The sequence below is a fragment of the Macaca fascicularis genome, chromosome 18 (genome assembly GCF_037993035.2).
Source record: "Macaca fascicularis isolate 582-1 chromosome 18, T2T-MFA8v1.1".
Lineage (NCBI taxonomy): Eukaryota > Metazoa > Chordata > Mammalia > Primates > Cercopithecidae > Macaca > Macaca fascicularis.
In genome coordinates this window covers 53,654,272-53,670,499 of record NC_088392.1, presented here as the reverse complement: position 1 = coordinate 53,670,499, position 16,228 = coordinate 53,654,272, and the positions used below count along the sequence as shown (strand labels likewise).

Below are 16,228 nucleotides of genomic sequence, written 5' to 3'. Positions count from 1 at the left end.
GCTGCAATGAACATTGGGAGTGCTAATATCTCTTCAGCATTCTGATTGAAATTATTTTGGATAAGTACCCAGAAGTGGGATCACTGGATCATATGGTAGTTCTATTTTTAATTTTCTAAGGAATCTCAATATTGTTTTTCATATTAACTGAAAATTTTTGCATACCTACCAGTGGTTGCAAGGGCTCATGTTTTTCCACATTCTCACCAACACTTACTGTCTTTTGTTTGTTTATTTTCTTTTGACAGTAGCCATCCTGACAGGTGTAGAGTGATATCTCATTTTGATTTTAATTTGCATTTCCCTGATTGTTAGTGATGTTAAGCATTTTCCATATACACATTGACCATTAGTACATCTTCTTTGGAGAAATACCTATTCAGATCTTTAACCTGTTTTTTTTTTTTGAGACGGAGTCTCGCTCTGTCGCCCAGGCTGGAGTGCAGTGACACTATCTCGGCTCACTGCAAACTCCGCCTCCCAGGTTCACACCATTCTCCTGCCTCAGCCTTCCGAGTAGCTGGGACTGCAGGCGCCTGCCACCATGCCTGGCTAATTTTCGTATTTTTAGTAGAGACGGGGTTTCACCGTGTTAGCCAGGATGGTCTCGATCTCCTGACCTCGTGATTTGCCCGCCTCAGCCTCCCAAAGTGCTGGGATTACAGGCATGAGCCACTGCGCCTGGCCACTAACCCATTTTTAAATTAGGTTATTTGGTTTTTTATTTGTTTGTTTACTGTTGTTTACTGTTTGTTTATGTTATGTGGTACATATACACCATGGAATACTATGCAGCCATAAAAAAGAATGAGATCATGTCTTTTTCAGGGACATAGATGAAGCTGGAGGCCATTAACCTTAGCAAATCAGCACAGGAACAGAAAACAAAATACATGTTCTCACTTATAAATGGGAGCTAAATGATGAGAACACATGGACACATAGAAGGGAACAATAGACACTGAGACCTACAGGAGGGTGGAGGGTGGGAGGATGGGGAGGATCAGGAAAAATAACTAATGAATATTAGGCTTAATACCCGGGTGATGAAATAATCTGTATAACAAACCCCCATAACACAAGTTTACCTATGTAAGAAACCTGCACTTGTACCCCGGAACTTAAAAGTTAAAAAAAAGATGAGATCTCTCCATGTTTCCGTATTTTTGCAATTGTGAATTGTGCTGCTATAAACATATGTGTGCAAGTGTCTTTTTTGTATAATGACTTCTTTTCCTCTGGGTAGATACCCAGTAGTAGGGTTGCTGGATCAAATGGTAGTTCTACTTTTAGTTCTTTAAGGAAACTCCATATTGTTTTCCATAGTGGTTTTAATAGTTTACATTCCCACCAGCAGGATAAAGTATTCCCTTTTCACCACATCTATGCCAGCATCAATTATTTTTCAATTTTTAAATTGTGGCCATTCTTGCAGGAGTAAGATGGTATTACATTGTGGTTTTGATTTGCATTTCCCTGATAATTAGTAATGATGAGCATTTTCTCATGTTTGTTGGCCATTTGTATGTCTTCTCTTGAAAATTTTCCATTTATGTCCTTAGCCCAATTTTTGATGAGATTATTTGTTTTTTGTTGTTGATTTGTTTGAGGTCCTTATAGATTCTGGAAATTAGTCCTTTGTCAGATGCATGGTTTGCAAATATTCTCTCTCACTTTGTGGATTGTCTCTTTACTCTTCTGACTGTTTCTTTCGCTACGCAGAAGCTTTTAAAATTAGGTCCCATCTATTTATCTTTGTTTTTGTTGCATTTACTTTTGGGTTTTTGGTCATGAATTCTTTGCTTACCCCAATATCTAGAAGGGTTTTTCCAATGTTACCTTCTAAGACTTTTATGGTTTCATGTCTTAGATTTAAGTCTTTGATCCATCTTCAGTTGATTTTTGTAGAAGGTGAGAGATGAGGATCCATTTTCATGTTTTTACATGTGACTTGCCAGTTATCTCCGCACCATTTGTTGAATACAGTGTCCTTTCCCCACTTTGTTTCCATTTGCTTTGTCAAAAATCAGTTGGCTGTAAGTATTTGGCTTTATTTCTGGGTTCTTTATTCTGTACCATTGGTCTGTGTGCCTGCTTTTTAATACCAGTGCCATGCTGTTTTGGTAAAAATAGCCTTGTAGTATAGTTTGAAGTTGGGTAATGTGATGCCTTCAGATTTGTTCTTTTTGCTTAGTCTTGCTTTGGCTAAATGGGCTGTTTTTTTGTTTCCATATAAATTTTAGGATTTTTTTTTCTAGTTCTGTGAATAATGATGATGGTATTTTGATTAGGACTTCTTTTACCATTTTTTTTTTTTGTAGTGCTGGATTGTTAGTCACAAATTCTGTCAGTATTTGTTTCTCTAAAAAAGACTTTATCTCTCCTTCATTTATGAAGCTTTGTTTTGCTGGATGCAAAATTCTTGGCTGATAATTATTTTGTTTAAGGAGGCTGAGGATAGGACTCCAATCCTTTCTGACTTGCAAGATTTCTGCTGAGAAATCTGCTGTTAATTTACTAGGTTTTCCTTTTGGGTTACTGATGCTCTGGCCTCACAGTTCTTTAGATTCTTTCCTTCATCTTGACTTTAGCTAACCTGATGACTATGTGCCTAGGTGATAATCTTTTTGCAACGAATTTCCCAGGTATTCTTTGAGCTTTTTATATGTGGATGTCTAGATCTCTAGTGAGACCAGAGAAGTTTTCCTAGATTATTTCCTCAAATAGGTTTTCCAAAGTTTTAGATTTCTCTTATTCCTCAGGGACACCAATTATTCTTATGTTTGGTCATTTAAAATAATCCAAAATTTCATGGAGTCTTTGTTCATTTTTTAAAATTATTTTGTATTTGTCTTTGTTGGATTGGGTTAATTTGAAAGCCTTGTCTTTGGGTTCTGAAGTTCTTTCTTCTACTTTTTCAATACTATTGCTGAAACTTTCCAGTGTATTTTGCATTTCTCTAAGTGTGTCTTTCATTTCTAGAAGTTGTGATCATCTTTTATTTATGATATCTATTTCTCTAGAGACTTTTTCATCCATATCCTGTATTTTAAAAAATTTCTTTAAAATAGTTTTCACCTTTCTCTGGTGCCTCCTTAAGTAGCTTAATAGTCAATCTTCTGAATTCTTTTTCTGGCAATTCAGATATTTCCTCTTGGTTTAGATCCATTGCTGGAGAGCTAGAATGATCTTTTGATGGTGTTATAGAACCTTGTTTTGTCATATTACCAAAATGACTTTCCTGGTTACTTCTCATTTGGATAGACTGTTTCAGTGGGAAGATATGGAACTCAAGGGCTGTTATTCACATTCTTTTGTCCCAGGGGTGCTCTCTTGATGTTGTGCTCTCCTCCTTCCTGTATGGATACGGCTTCTAAAATGCCAGACTGCACTGATTGTTATTGCCCTTCTGGTTCTAGCCACTCAGCAGAACTCTGGGGCTCCAGGGTGGTGCTAAGAACTGTCTGCGAAGAGTCCTGTGATGTGATTCACATTCAGGTCTTCCAGCCGTGGATAACAGCACCTGCTCTAGTGAAGGTGTCAGGGGAGTAAAGCGGACTCTGTGGGAGTCCTTCGTTGTAGTTTTGTTTTAGTGCGTTGGTTTTAGTCCTTGGTTGTAGTTTTGTTTAGTGCGCTGGTTTTCTTGAATGCTGGTTATGTTAGCAGTGAAGTTGTCACATGGACAGACTCAGGACCTCTGGTTAGCCAGGGTGTTGCAGGTGGTGGAATGAGCTGTCGTTTTCTCCTTCTTTGGAGCAGAGTTGTTGTCTTATGAGTTGCTGTAATGGCTTGAGTTCGTTGGCCTCCAGCCAGAAGGTGGTGCTTTCAAGAGAACACCAGCTGCAGCAGTAGAAGGGGGATATAATCTTGCCCTGCCTTGGCTAGGATAGGTACTTGGGTTTCTCAGATAATGAACAGGGCCACAGAGCTCCCAAGAGATCATATCTTTTGTCTTTGGCTATCAGGTCAAGTAGAGAAAAACCATCAGGTGGAGGCAGGTTAGGTGGGTCTGAGATCATACTCTCCTTGGGCAGGACTTGCTGTGGCCACTCTGGGGGTGGGGGGCTGGTTCTCAGACGAATGGAGTTATGTTCCCAGGGAAATTTTGGCCATTTCTGCTGTGTCAAATAGGTCTCCAGAGACATGGGGGAAAGCTGGCAGTGACAGACCTCACCCAGCTCCCACACAGGCAGCCAGGTCAGTCTCACTCCCACTGTGCCTCCCCAGCTGCGCTGAGGTTTCGGTACAGGCATCTGGTAAGCAGGGCTGAGATCTTGCCCCAGGTTACAAGCCCCCTGCTGAGAAAGCAAGCAGGGCTCCCAGGCCTTGCTCCTCCCTGCCAGTCAGGACCAATGGCTACAGCTTCTACGCTTGTATCTTTACTTCCCTTTTGTCTCCTCCTCTGGATTCTACTTAGGAAAGTTTGTGCTCAGTTAAAATTATTACAAAGTCAAGCTAGGAACTTCCTTCACCCTGTGGCCCCTCCCCATTTCCACTGGCTGCCTTCCCTTCCCCAAGGACCCCTGTGAGATAAGTCCAGGAATGGCTTTCCTGGGGTTCAGGCTGGGGACCGGGAGTCCCTACAGGGCGCTTCCCACTGCTTCTTCTACTTTTATATTTCACTTGGCTCCCTAAATCCATTTCAGCTCTAGGTAAGGTTAAATCCTTCTCTTGTGATCTGGATTTTCAGGTTCCTCAATGGGGGTGTGTGTTCAGAGGCCAACTTCTTGCCTTCTCACTCTTTGGGAACTCAAAGTTTTGGCTATCTTGTGGTGTTTGGAGCAGCAAGCTGCTTCTTTCAAAGTGTCTGTGAATTTTATCAGTTTTCCTGGTATGTTCCTGCAGTGGTTCGTGGAGCAAAAGTTCACAGTGTGAGTCTCTACATGCTGTTCTGTCCATCTAACTGGGAGCTGTACATTAGTCCTGTCTCCTATCCACCATTCTTTTTTTCCTCTGATTTTCCTTTCCTTTGGATAAATACCCAGAAGTGGGATTGCTGGATCATATGGTATTTTTATTTTTAGTTTTCTGAAGAACCCCAGTAGTCTTTTCCATGATGGCTATACTAATTCACATTCCCACCAACAGTGTGTAAGAGTTCCCCTTTCTCTGCATCCTCAACAGCATTTGTTATTTATTTGTCATTCTGATAATAGCCATTCTAACTGGGGTAAGGTCTCATTGTGGTTTTGGTTTGCATTCCCCTGATGATTAGTGATGTTGAACATTTAAAAAAATGTATCGATTAGCCATTTGCATGTCTTCGTTCAAGAAATATCTATTCAGATTATTTGCTCATTAAAAAAATTGAATTACTTGGTTTTTTTTTCACTGTTGAGTTGTTGATTTCCTTATATATTTGGTTATTAACCCTTGCTGGATGGATGTTTTGCAAACATTTCCTCTCATTCTGTTGGTTGTCTCTTCATTCTGTTGTTTCCCTTTGTTGTACAGAAGCTTTTTAGTTTGCTGTAATTCTAGTTCTCTATTTTGGCTTTTGTGGCTGATGCTTTTGAGGTCTTATCCAAAAATTCTTTGTCCAGACCAATGTCCTGAAGCAGTTCCCCGATGTTTTCTTCTAGTAGTTTAATAGTTTTGGGTCTTATATTTCAGTCTCTAATTCATTTTGAGTTGATTTGTGTATATGGTGAAAGATAGGGGTCTAATTTTATTCTTCTGCATATGGTAATCTACTTTTTCCAGCATCATTTATTGAAGAGAATTCTTCTTGCTCCAGTTCAGAAATCAGTTGACTATAAATGTGTGGATTTATATTTTGGTTCTGTCACATTGGTCTATATGTCTATTTTTATGTCAGTACCATGCTGTTTTGGTTACTATAGCTTTGTAGTATATTTTGAAGTCAAGTAGCTGTTGTTTTTACACAATGTTAAATTTGTTTTTAACCTTTGTTCATTAGGGATGGAGCCTATAGAGGTGCCTCTTGAGGAAAATAGTGAACAGACTCAGATTCGCCACAGCAGGGTCTGTGCTGACAGGTGAGACTCTGAAGCAGGTGAAAATCTCAGCTTTATTGACAGGCTGACAAAGAGGGGAAAAGAGTAATGCCCTATGCAGTCTATCCTCTGCTACCCTTCAGTCTAGTTGCTGCCCATTTCTCCCTCGCATGCTTCTCTCTAACTACACTCTTGGCTCTTTGGTCTTCAAACCTCCCAAGCATGCTCCCTTCTCAGGTCTTTACACTTGCTGTTCCCTCTGCCTGGTGCTATTCCCCTAGTTATACCTCCACAGGGCTTGTTCTCTCACCTCTGTCAGTTTCAACTCCAACAGGTGTCTGCTCAAAAGCCCCTTTCTCAGAGGGCCACATGACTACCCACAGAAACCAGCCCTTCCCTCTCCATTTCCCCTGTTGTATTCATCTCCTTTGTCTTTGTTGTTTCCAAGTTAATATATATCTGTTTATTGATCTTTAGTCTCTCCCACTAGAATGCCCATGTTGTTCCCGTCAGAGCCTGGGACAGTGTCAAGAGGACGGTGTGGGGTGGGAAGACAAGGTGATGCAGAAGGAACAGTCTGGAGGGCATTGCCACACTCCAGAGGAGGCTTAATGGGGAGGGAAAATACCTAATTTGCATGTTGAGAAGACGGGCTGGTGCCTGTGGAGTGGCTGGAAGGGGGAAGGGGTGCAAGCAGGAAGGCCACATAAGCACCTGTGTTAGCAACACAAGTGAGACAAGATGGAGGCTTGGACCAGGGTCAGAGAGAAAGTCAGGAAGCTGCAGGTATATATTCTGGAAATAGAATAACCTGAACTAGCTGATGATTGGATAAGGAGGCTGGGGGTGAGGGGGTTATCAAGACATCTCTCAGGTTTCTAAAGCCCAGCTTTCAGGTGATAACTCATAGATTATATACCCATGTTATAGGTTATTATCTAATCTGGGTTGCTGATGATAAATCATCTACTGAATTCTAGGAAATGTAAAGTGGGGTTGAATGTACTAGCATTGCTATTTTGTTTATTGATTGTACATGTTTCTAAGTCTTTTTATTGAACAAATCAAATGTCTGCATCCCTTTTTATCTAATCTTATCTGTACCTGAATACATGTGGAATAGCAAATTTTCCAATCTTGGGAAATTTATCCTATCTTAAGCCCCAACCAATTCCCCTTTCATCCCCACCCACATACTAAAACAGTTAACTGTGTAACACTTCACTAAATATTTATGTATAATAAAAAGCTTTCAAAGTGCTGATTGCCTACCAGTTAACACAATGCACTCATTAGTGGGTAGGTCTGTGCTCGGTAGATGGTGATACTGCATGGTATCAAACCATATTGCACATCTTTGTGCACTGCCCTGAACATATGCTATCATGCAAGGCAGGAAATGGTATGTTAAATGCTAAAGCTACATCCAAGTTGGACCCCAGTCATTAGTGCTGTGGATGATAGGCAGAGGATCACTCTGGGAGTGTGAAGGGCTATACCCCCAGGAAAGCACAAAGGTGATGATGTGATGATTGTGCTTGACACAGTGGAGCATCCTGGGCACTGGTCCCCACCTTGTAGGATAAAGAGTGAAGCACACTCTACATCTTCTCGCCAGTACTTGCACCAATGTTACCAACTTACACATCCATTTAGCACATTTTCAGTCAGAACAATAAATTTTGGATAACAAAATTCTAGAGGATTCTTGAGTTTTCAAACACCAGATTGATAAATGCAGTACTTATATCTGTAACTCACAGGCACAGTGTTCATTTTACAAACCAAACATGTCAGTCCATGTGAGAGAAGATATTTCAATCAGGCCCATGGTGAAAAAATAGGACACATTTCTGGGTTCAAGGGCTTCTGAAAGCAATATATCACTTTGGAAGTTCCCAAATTCTAAGCTTTGTGGTTCTCTGTGTCAATAATTAATAGTAAAAAGGTCTTTCCAGGAGAAATGTTTAAGCTTTTTATTTGGTCTGAAAGCTTCACACAAGCCCCAGATGGCAGGTCTTCCTGCCTTGGAAATCTCCTTGCAGCATCTGACACTTCAGGCTGCCTTCTCTTCAGGACTCATGCAATGTTTTGTTTCATTTCATTTTGTAATCTAACTTTTTGCAATTTAGATTATTATTTAAATAAATACGCTGTAAGAGTTCACCCTTTCTCTCTCTCTTTTGCCAGAGTAAATACTTATGACTGTGGAGAAAAAATTTCAAGCTGGTTGTCCACATTTTTTGGCCGTCCTTGTCATTTGATCAGACAAAGTTCAAACTTTCAAAGGAATGCAAAGAAGAAACATGGAAAAGGTATTACATTTTGAATTGGTTCTTAGAGGACAGGAACCCTGGTTTACCCTTGCACACATCAAAACAGCACATGAACTGCACTTACGGGTGACTTGCTCATGTATGGAAAGCAGGGGTGGTCAGCCTTTAGCAGAAACCTGCTGCAGTAGCCCCAGGTCAGCAGGAGAAGTGGGCTCCAGGATCCTCTTAAGGAGGCTGAGGAGGGCATAAAGCCAGCTGCCCAGCCTCTGCCCAAACATTCAGCCTCACTCCTGCATGTTCAAAAATCACAATTAATTCAGTTGTATTAGATAAAAACCCTAATAGCTTGCTATGTCCTCAGATTGGATCTGGAAGCAAGGAAATCTGGCTTGCTAGCTTTTAGCTCTAACACCAAACAATGGTGTGACCTTGGTAAATCCTTGAACCCCATGGTGCTTCAACTTCTATAGACCTCAGCTCCTCAGACTTTTATAAGTTTCGGCAATTTTTCCCACCATAAACCATTGTTAGAATGAAGTGAGGCAGTAGAGATGAAAGTACTTTTAAAGTTAACAGTCCCAGATGTGCAGAAAAGATCATTCTCCTGTGTCTGCTCAAATGTCACCTCCTTAGGGAAGACTGGTTGGCAACCCTCTTCAGAACAGCACCCTGTACCTGAATCTGCAGCAATGTAGCAACCTTCCCTGCCTCATTTTTCTCGGTGGCACTTTTTTTCCCCACATCTTTCTGACTATATATTTTGCTCACTTAGTTTGTTCTGTTTTCCTTTTAGAAGATGTAAGCTCTATGAGGATAGGGATTGTTGCTTGTTTTCTTCAGTGCTGTCCCCCCATGCTTAAAATAGCACCTGGCGTATAGTTGCTCCATAAATGGCTAGACGAATGAATGAATGATTACCAGTTTGTTCATGTATTACCTGGCCTAGTGATCAGTTCCCAGAGGAACTAGTTTGTAATCGAAATAGCATTTAGAGTTTGGGCGTGGTAGCTCACACCTGTAATCCCAGCACTTTGGGAGGCCAGGAGGGAGGATTTGTTAAGCCCAGGAGTTCAAGACCAGCCTGGGCAACATAGCAAGACCCTGTATCCGCAAAATAAGATACAAAAATTATGAAACCCCATCTCTTCAAAAAATACAAATACTAGCCAGGAATGGTGGTGCATGCCTATAGTCCCAGCTACTTGGGAGACTGAGGTGGGAGGATCATTTGAGGCTGGGAGGTGGAGGTTGCAGTGAGTTGAGATCACACCACTGTACTCCAACCTGGGTAACAAAGTGAGACTCTGTCTCAAAAAGAATTAAAAAATTACTAGGTATGGTGGCAGGCACCTGTAGTCCTAGCTGCTTGGGAGACTAAGATGGGAGGATCTTTTGAACCCAGGAATTCGAGGCTGCAGTGAATTATCATCACACCACTGCACTCCAGCCTGGCCGACAGTAATATTTTATGTTTTATGTTTCTAAAACATAAAATAAATAAACCAAACTAATAGCATTTGACCATATATGGACTGAAAACTGGGTCTAAGGCAGCTCTCCATAGTTTAACCTATAAATCCCTAAAAGTGTATGCTATAGAGAGGAGTCAAAGGATGTAATATACTTAGACTTTTTAAAGTTCTGATGATTTTTCATGCCATAAGCTGTTAAGAATTTGAGTTGCTGTGTGATAGAAAAGGGGAATAGATTTATACTCATTTTATTGAAGGTCGATGGTGGTGTTTGGGCTATGGATAAGCTTAGAGACATGATGAAAGGGGAGAGAGAAATAGGCATTTCCAGGGGTAGAGACATGAAAGGAGTGGGGTTTGTCAGGACCTGCATGCCACCCTTGTAAATTATCTGGAGAAGAGAGCAGCAGTGAAATCTCTAAGTGCCAATTATTCATAGCACCCATGGCCTACCTGGGATTTGCTGGGTTTTCAGGAGGTTGGCTGAGATCATTAAGCCTTAGTCCTGGTCCTTTGGGGTCTCAGTAGGTGAGATCAATCACCAGCAGACAGCGATACTACAATGTAAGAGATGTAATAAAGGTTTACATAAAGGGCAGAATCCTCTACACCTGGAATGAGTCACAGAGGGCTTCAGGGAGGAGGTGAGTTTGGAGCTGCGTCTTAAAAGGAGAGTAGGAGTTTTTCAAGCAGACAGAGGCGGGTTGGTTACCGGGGAGCAGTGTGGCAGGGCTTGGCATTCATGGGCTCAGAGAAGGGTTTAGAGGGTCAGATGTGAGCAGGGGAGTGATAGGGGACAGATGGGAAGAAGGGGCGAGTGTGCTACTTAGGAGTCAGTAGTACTTTATCTGTGGCTGCGGGACTCACCGGAGGATTCTAAGCTGAGAAGCTTCATAACACTGCTTATGTTAGAAAGTCAGCCCTGACTTGGCGAGGGGGCTGCATTGAGTGGGAAACTCAGGCAGTAAAGGCACAGGTGGGCGGCAGCCAGGACTGTCCTGGTGGGAGATGGGGCCTTGGTGGAACGAAGGTGGTGGGTGCAGAGGAAAGAAGAAAGCTTGTCTTCCTGCTCCCTGCACGATGCAGAATCAGGGAGTGTCAGCTTGTGACTACTTATACTTAGAGGATGCCCCTTAGGGTGCCATGTTCTCTGGCAGTCTCAGTCACTGGTCTTGAAACAGTTTTTTTGAGTTGGTATACTTTAGAAGGATTTTTAAAAACTAGATTCCTCATTCATACATTTTTACATTGTCATCTAAATTTTGAAAATAGTTTAAACAGCTACAAAGGATATGATTTCCAGCATATTGTAAACATTGTCATTTTAAATTTAAACTTGTACATTATTCTTTTCAACATAGCCAATAGAATCTCAATACTGTAGCATTTTTTTAAACCATAGCAATTTGAATCTCATGAGTATTCATTACAAAATACATTGTGTGTGTGTGTGTGTGTGTGTGTGTGTGTGTGTGTATAAATATATATAGAAAGAGAGAGAGAGAGAGAGAGAACAAACTGTCCTTTAATGGTCAGTTTTCTTTCTTTCCTTTTCATATATATTATATATATATATAAATGAACTATCTTTTAGTGGTCAGTCTTTTATTTCTTTCCCTTTCCTTCTTCAACTTGTATTTCCTTTCCATGTCCTCAACAGAATTTGATCTTAGTGTTATATATTCTGTACTTGGAAATCTTTTATTGACTACTACCCTATCATACTTCTGTGAAATTAAAATGTGTATATAAATTGACATGGATAAACATTTTTTAAAGTTTACTGTGATTGTGAGAGTTTAAGTGCTAGAAAATTTCTTCTGGATTGAGTTTTTTTTTTAATTTTTTTTTTTTTTTTTTTTTTAATAGAGATGAGGTTTCTCCCATGTTGCCCAGGCTGGTCTCAAACTTTTGAGCTCAAGTAATCCTCCCACCTTGGCCTCCCAAAGTGCTGGGACTACAGGCATGAGCCTCTGCACCCAGCCCGTAATTTTTAGTAGTACATAGTTGATCAAAGCAACCTAAGGATATTATAAATTTTGAAAAATAATTATTAAACATAAGAAAAAAATTAGCAAAAGTAAGTCTCTTAATGAGGTGGCTGGGCACCCTGCCATTGGTTCCCACTCCTATGAATGACTGTCACTCATGGCCAGAATAGCTGGTGTTCAGCCTCGGGTCTCTTCTGAGAAGCTTAAATAAAGGGCTACGAAAAGGGGTTTCGTTAGTGCACTGTCACTCAAACATTTCTTCTGAAGTATGTGACCGAAGCACTGGTCTCTAAGATTGAAATGCCTTTCATCATCTGTCACTTGACAACTTAATTAGGTCCTGCGGTTTTGTGGACAGCAAATAATTGGAATCCATCTGGCCTACCGGAGGATCATTCACACAGGCTTTAGAGCCTTTTATTTTCTCAGCTCAGACTCCAGGGTTTCAACTGGGGCTTTTGTCTTCTACCCTGGAGGTTGTTGGTCCCTGAGGGAGTGTGCCTTAGGAGACCTTGGCCTTTCCTCTGTGAAAGAGGAAGGGTCTTTGTGGACAGCGCTGGGATTACACCTCCCTTCTCTGGCAGAGCCATTTTAGCAAAGAGCATATATGCAAGTGGCAGATCTGGAGGGTAATTCTCTCAAAAGTATCCGTTTGCATCTACTCTGGGGTCCACACACCTGATTTGGAGACAGCTCAGTAGGCCCTGGCCCAGGCAAACCTTTTCATCTATAATGATAGTGATGCTGGGCCTGCCAAAGGGAGATGGCAGCTGGGTGATAGGGTGCCAGCTATTCTGAATACACTTAATATTTTCTTTCAATAGTTTCGTCCCCCTTTTAGTAGTTTTTTTTTTTTTTTTTTTTTTTTTTTTAAGACAGAGTTTCGCCGTTGTTGCTGAGATGGAGTTTCACTCTTGTTGTTCAGGCTGGAGTGCAATGGCGTAATCTCAGCTCACTGCAACCTTTGTCTCCCAAGTTCAAGAGATCCTCCTACCTCAGCCTCCTGAGTAGCTAAGATTAAAGGCATGTGCCACCGCGTCCAGCTAATTTTGTATTTTTACTAGAGACGAGGTTTCTTCATGTCGGTCAGGCTGGTCTCAAATTCCCGACCTCAGGTGATCTGCCCGCCTCGGCCTCCCAAAGTGCTGGGATTACAGGCCTGAGCCACCACACCTGGCCTTCCCTTTTAGTAGTTTTTAAACATCTACTATCTATTTCGAAAGTCAATATCTGGCACTTGCCCAAGGGCAAACAGCTTTTCCCTGATTAGATTCAGAAGCTCTCCCTGGGCCTTTTGCCCTCACCAAGGCTCTCTGCCTTGCTCCGTCCTATCCTGGGGAAGGACGCACCTACCATCACCCCTCCTCCTCCAAGTCTTGCCTCCAAGTCTAATTTGCTGGAACAATTTCATCTCAGCATTTTTTGTTTTATTTTTTAAATTTTCTAAATATTTTTGTGGCAGAGTCTTGCTGTGTCACCCAGGCTAGAGTGCAGTGTGCGGTGTGACCTCGGCTCACTGAAACCTCCGCCTCATGGGTTCAAGCGATTCTCCTGCCTCAGCTTCCCAAGTAGTAGGGATTACAGGTGTGTACCACCACGCCTGGCTAATTTTTGTATTTTTAGTAGAGACAGGGTTTCACCTTGTTGGCCAGGATGGTGTCGAACTCCTGGCTTCATGTAATCCTCCCACCTCAGCCTCCCAAAGAGCTGAGCCACTGTGCCCAGCCCTTATTGTTATTTTCTCCAGGTTATTTTAAACAGAGTATTCTGGGATCTCCTTTTCCCTCTTTATTGAGACATATGCACCATACTTAGGATATTTTTATTATTGCCAGGGCGTCACTTTTTTTCCCTTGTAGAAATAGTCTCTACCTTTTAAAAAAAATACAAGTCTATGGAAACATGATTCACTGGCATTCTGAGAAAGCAACTCTTCTCTTAAATACTCCATCATTTTCAGATCAACTTCCTGGTACAATGGCCACCCTTTCTCTGGTGAACGAGGCACAGTATCTGCTGATCAACACATCAAGTATTTTGGAACTTCACCAGCAACTAAACACTAGGTAAGACCTCATACCTCGGGACTAGCAGACAAGCATAACCATTTGCCACTGGGAGCAGGGCCTGGCCCCCCCCTGGGGAGGAGAGATCTGAGAGTTCAGCCCGGCTTCATTTACAGATGAGAAACTGAGGCCCTGAGAAGTAAGCAGGACCTTTCATCCAGCTTCCATTCATCTTTATAGAGGGTTATCTTTTATCTTACAAAGAGCATTTTTGATATCCTCAAGATGATTAATGGAGAATCCCTAGCTCTCACTGTTTAATCATTCAATTTTGTAATGTTTGTTTTAATTGAACTGCCACCATTTGGCCAACTTTTATTGTCCACCCTCCCACTGTCTCCTGTCCCCGAGGATCTCTGCCCTACTTCACACAGTCATTTTAAAGGCTAAAAAAGAGTGGTTATGAAACCTTTTAAAGTTGTAACTGCAGGCACGCTTTACTTGAAAGATGTGCCACAGATGGAACCAGCACCCCTCCCTGCCCACTCCCACCTGATGCCTTCCCAAGGACCCTAACAGTGTTAAGAGGTCAGCTCCAGAAAGGGTCATGGTTGGGCCAACCCTCTCGTTGTTCATTAGAGCAAACTGAAGTTCCAACGTAGCCAGGCAATGAGGAAAGATCACCCAGCTCTCATGCCACAGGATGACTGGGACGGTCTCCTCATTCCTGGTCCACAGGCCAGAGATGAGTGTTGTGTTAGTGGCTCACCCCTAACCGCGCTGTGACTGTCATGTGCCACGTGGTCAAGTACACACACATATATATTTGCAAAGACATAAAAATACAGCTTAATAAAGCTGACTAAGGCCACCTCCTCCACCTCTGCAGGGTGGGCTATTTGTAGTCATTCTTGTTTCTAGCCGTTGTTGAAAACATACAACATCATTCTCATACTGTGGCCCAGCTTGCTGTCTTTGGGAGCAAAAGTATGATGCAGTCGCATGTTCTCTGGGTATTCACTGAGTTCTCCTGGCACTGAGGGACCCTTTTCCTCAGGCATCCAGAGTCCTGGAAAAAGTAGGTATGCAGTTTTTTGGGGTTCTTGGTGTAGGAAGACAGGAGGTGGGGACAGGCTTGCTGCAACCCCAGTTCCTACCAGGAGGGCCCACATTCCCTACCATCTAGTTTCTAGCAGGGCGGGCCTGCTGGGCAGGTGGTTCAAGAGCAGAGCAAGGGTCCCCTGCTAGGTATTTCTCTGTGTGTTATTTGCAAATTTGAGAGACTATCATGAACATGTTAACCATGATAGCTTTTGGACATAAAACATGCCCTTTTACGAAGCCCAAACTGAGGGTTTATAACCCAGAGAGTTGATCCAGAATCAAAGGATTTCAGGACTGGAAAAGTGCTAACCCTTTTGTTGCAGAAGAGGAAACCGTAGTCCTCATAGGTTGTGGGAGTTGCCCTTAGTAAGTGGCAAAACCAGACTCAGGTATCCTGGTCTCTGGCTTTTCATACATTGTTTGCCATTCAAAGGGGATTGGGATATAACCTTGGGACTCCTCCTTCCCAATCCCATAATCTTTCAATTCTGTCTCTGGGGCATACTCTAACCATGCCTGAGGATTTACCCCGCACCAACTTAATCAATTAAAAATTTACTGAAGCACAAAAAAGTACAAAAATCATCAATACACAGTTAAATAAAGTTTTACAGATGTATACACCCATGCGCCATCATTTTCAGATCAATCTCCTGGTACAACAGCTACCCTTTTTCTGGTGAATGAGGCAAAGTATCTGCTGATAAACACATTAAGTATTTTGGGACTTTACCATCACCTGCCACTACCTAGATCAAGCTAAGAATGTACTCCAGAAACCTCCCTTGTACCCCATCCCAGTCAACCTCACTGAAGGTCACCACTATTCCGACTTCTTTCAGCATAGCTAGTTTCACCTGTTCTTCAACTTAATATGGTGGGATCATACAGAATGTGTTCTTTTGGCAGAGAAGTTTTAAGATGTATTTTCTGTGCATTCTTCTGGGAGGGGGTGGGGGGTGCAGAGGGCCATTTTTTTGGGGAAACTTATGACAATAAAAATTACAAAAATAAACAAGAGTTACAAAAATAGGCCAGGCACAGTGGCTCACACCTGTAATCCCAGCACTTTGAGAGGCTGAGTTGGGAGGATCACTTGAGCCCAGGAGTTCAAACCCAGCCTGGGCAATATAGTGAGACCCCATCTCTAAAAAAAATAAAAATAAGTTAGCTGGGCATAGTGGCACATGTGTGTAGTCCCACCTACTTGGGAGGCTGAGGCAGGAGAATTATTTGAGCCTGGGATCCTGGTCAAGGCTGCAATGAGCTGAGATTGTGCCACTGCACTCCAGTCTGGGTGACAGAGCAAGACCTTGTCTCATTTAAAAAAAAAAAAAAAGGAATTAGAAAAATAGCAGATGTTAGTTAAAACTGCAACTAGAATGGAAATTAGGAAATACTGTCCTCTTTATTTATAATGTT

At 42.0% G+C, this 16,228-nt stretch overlaps 1 protein-coding gene across 9 annotated transcripts in view; it reads left to right on the top strand.

The window, feature by feature from the left end:
* MOCOS (molybdenum cofactor sulfurase) overlaps nucleotides 1–16,228 on the top strand; it is a 62,260-nt gene that overhangs the window by 32,087 nt on the left and 13,945 nt on the right. For 6 of the 9 annotated variants that reach the window (XM_074022580.1, XM_074022578.1, XM_074022582.1 and 3 more), the window contains 3 exons: nucleotides 5,921–5,999; nucleotides 8,148–8,272; nucleotides 13,657–13,762. In XM_074022580.1, the coding sequence (XP_073878681.1) occupies nucleotides 5,921–5,999; nucleotides 8,148–8,272; nucleotides 13,657–13,762 (310 nt within the window). Of the gene's footprint in view, nucleotides 1–5,920; nucleotides 6,000–8,147; nucleotides 8,273–13,656; nucleotides 13,763–16,228 lie in introns of those variants that run through there. The other 3 variants (XM_074022583.1, XM_074022581.1, XM_074022579.1) reach the window with 1 other exon arrangement.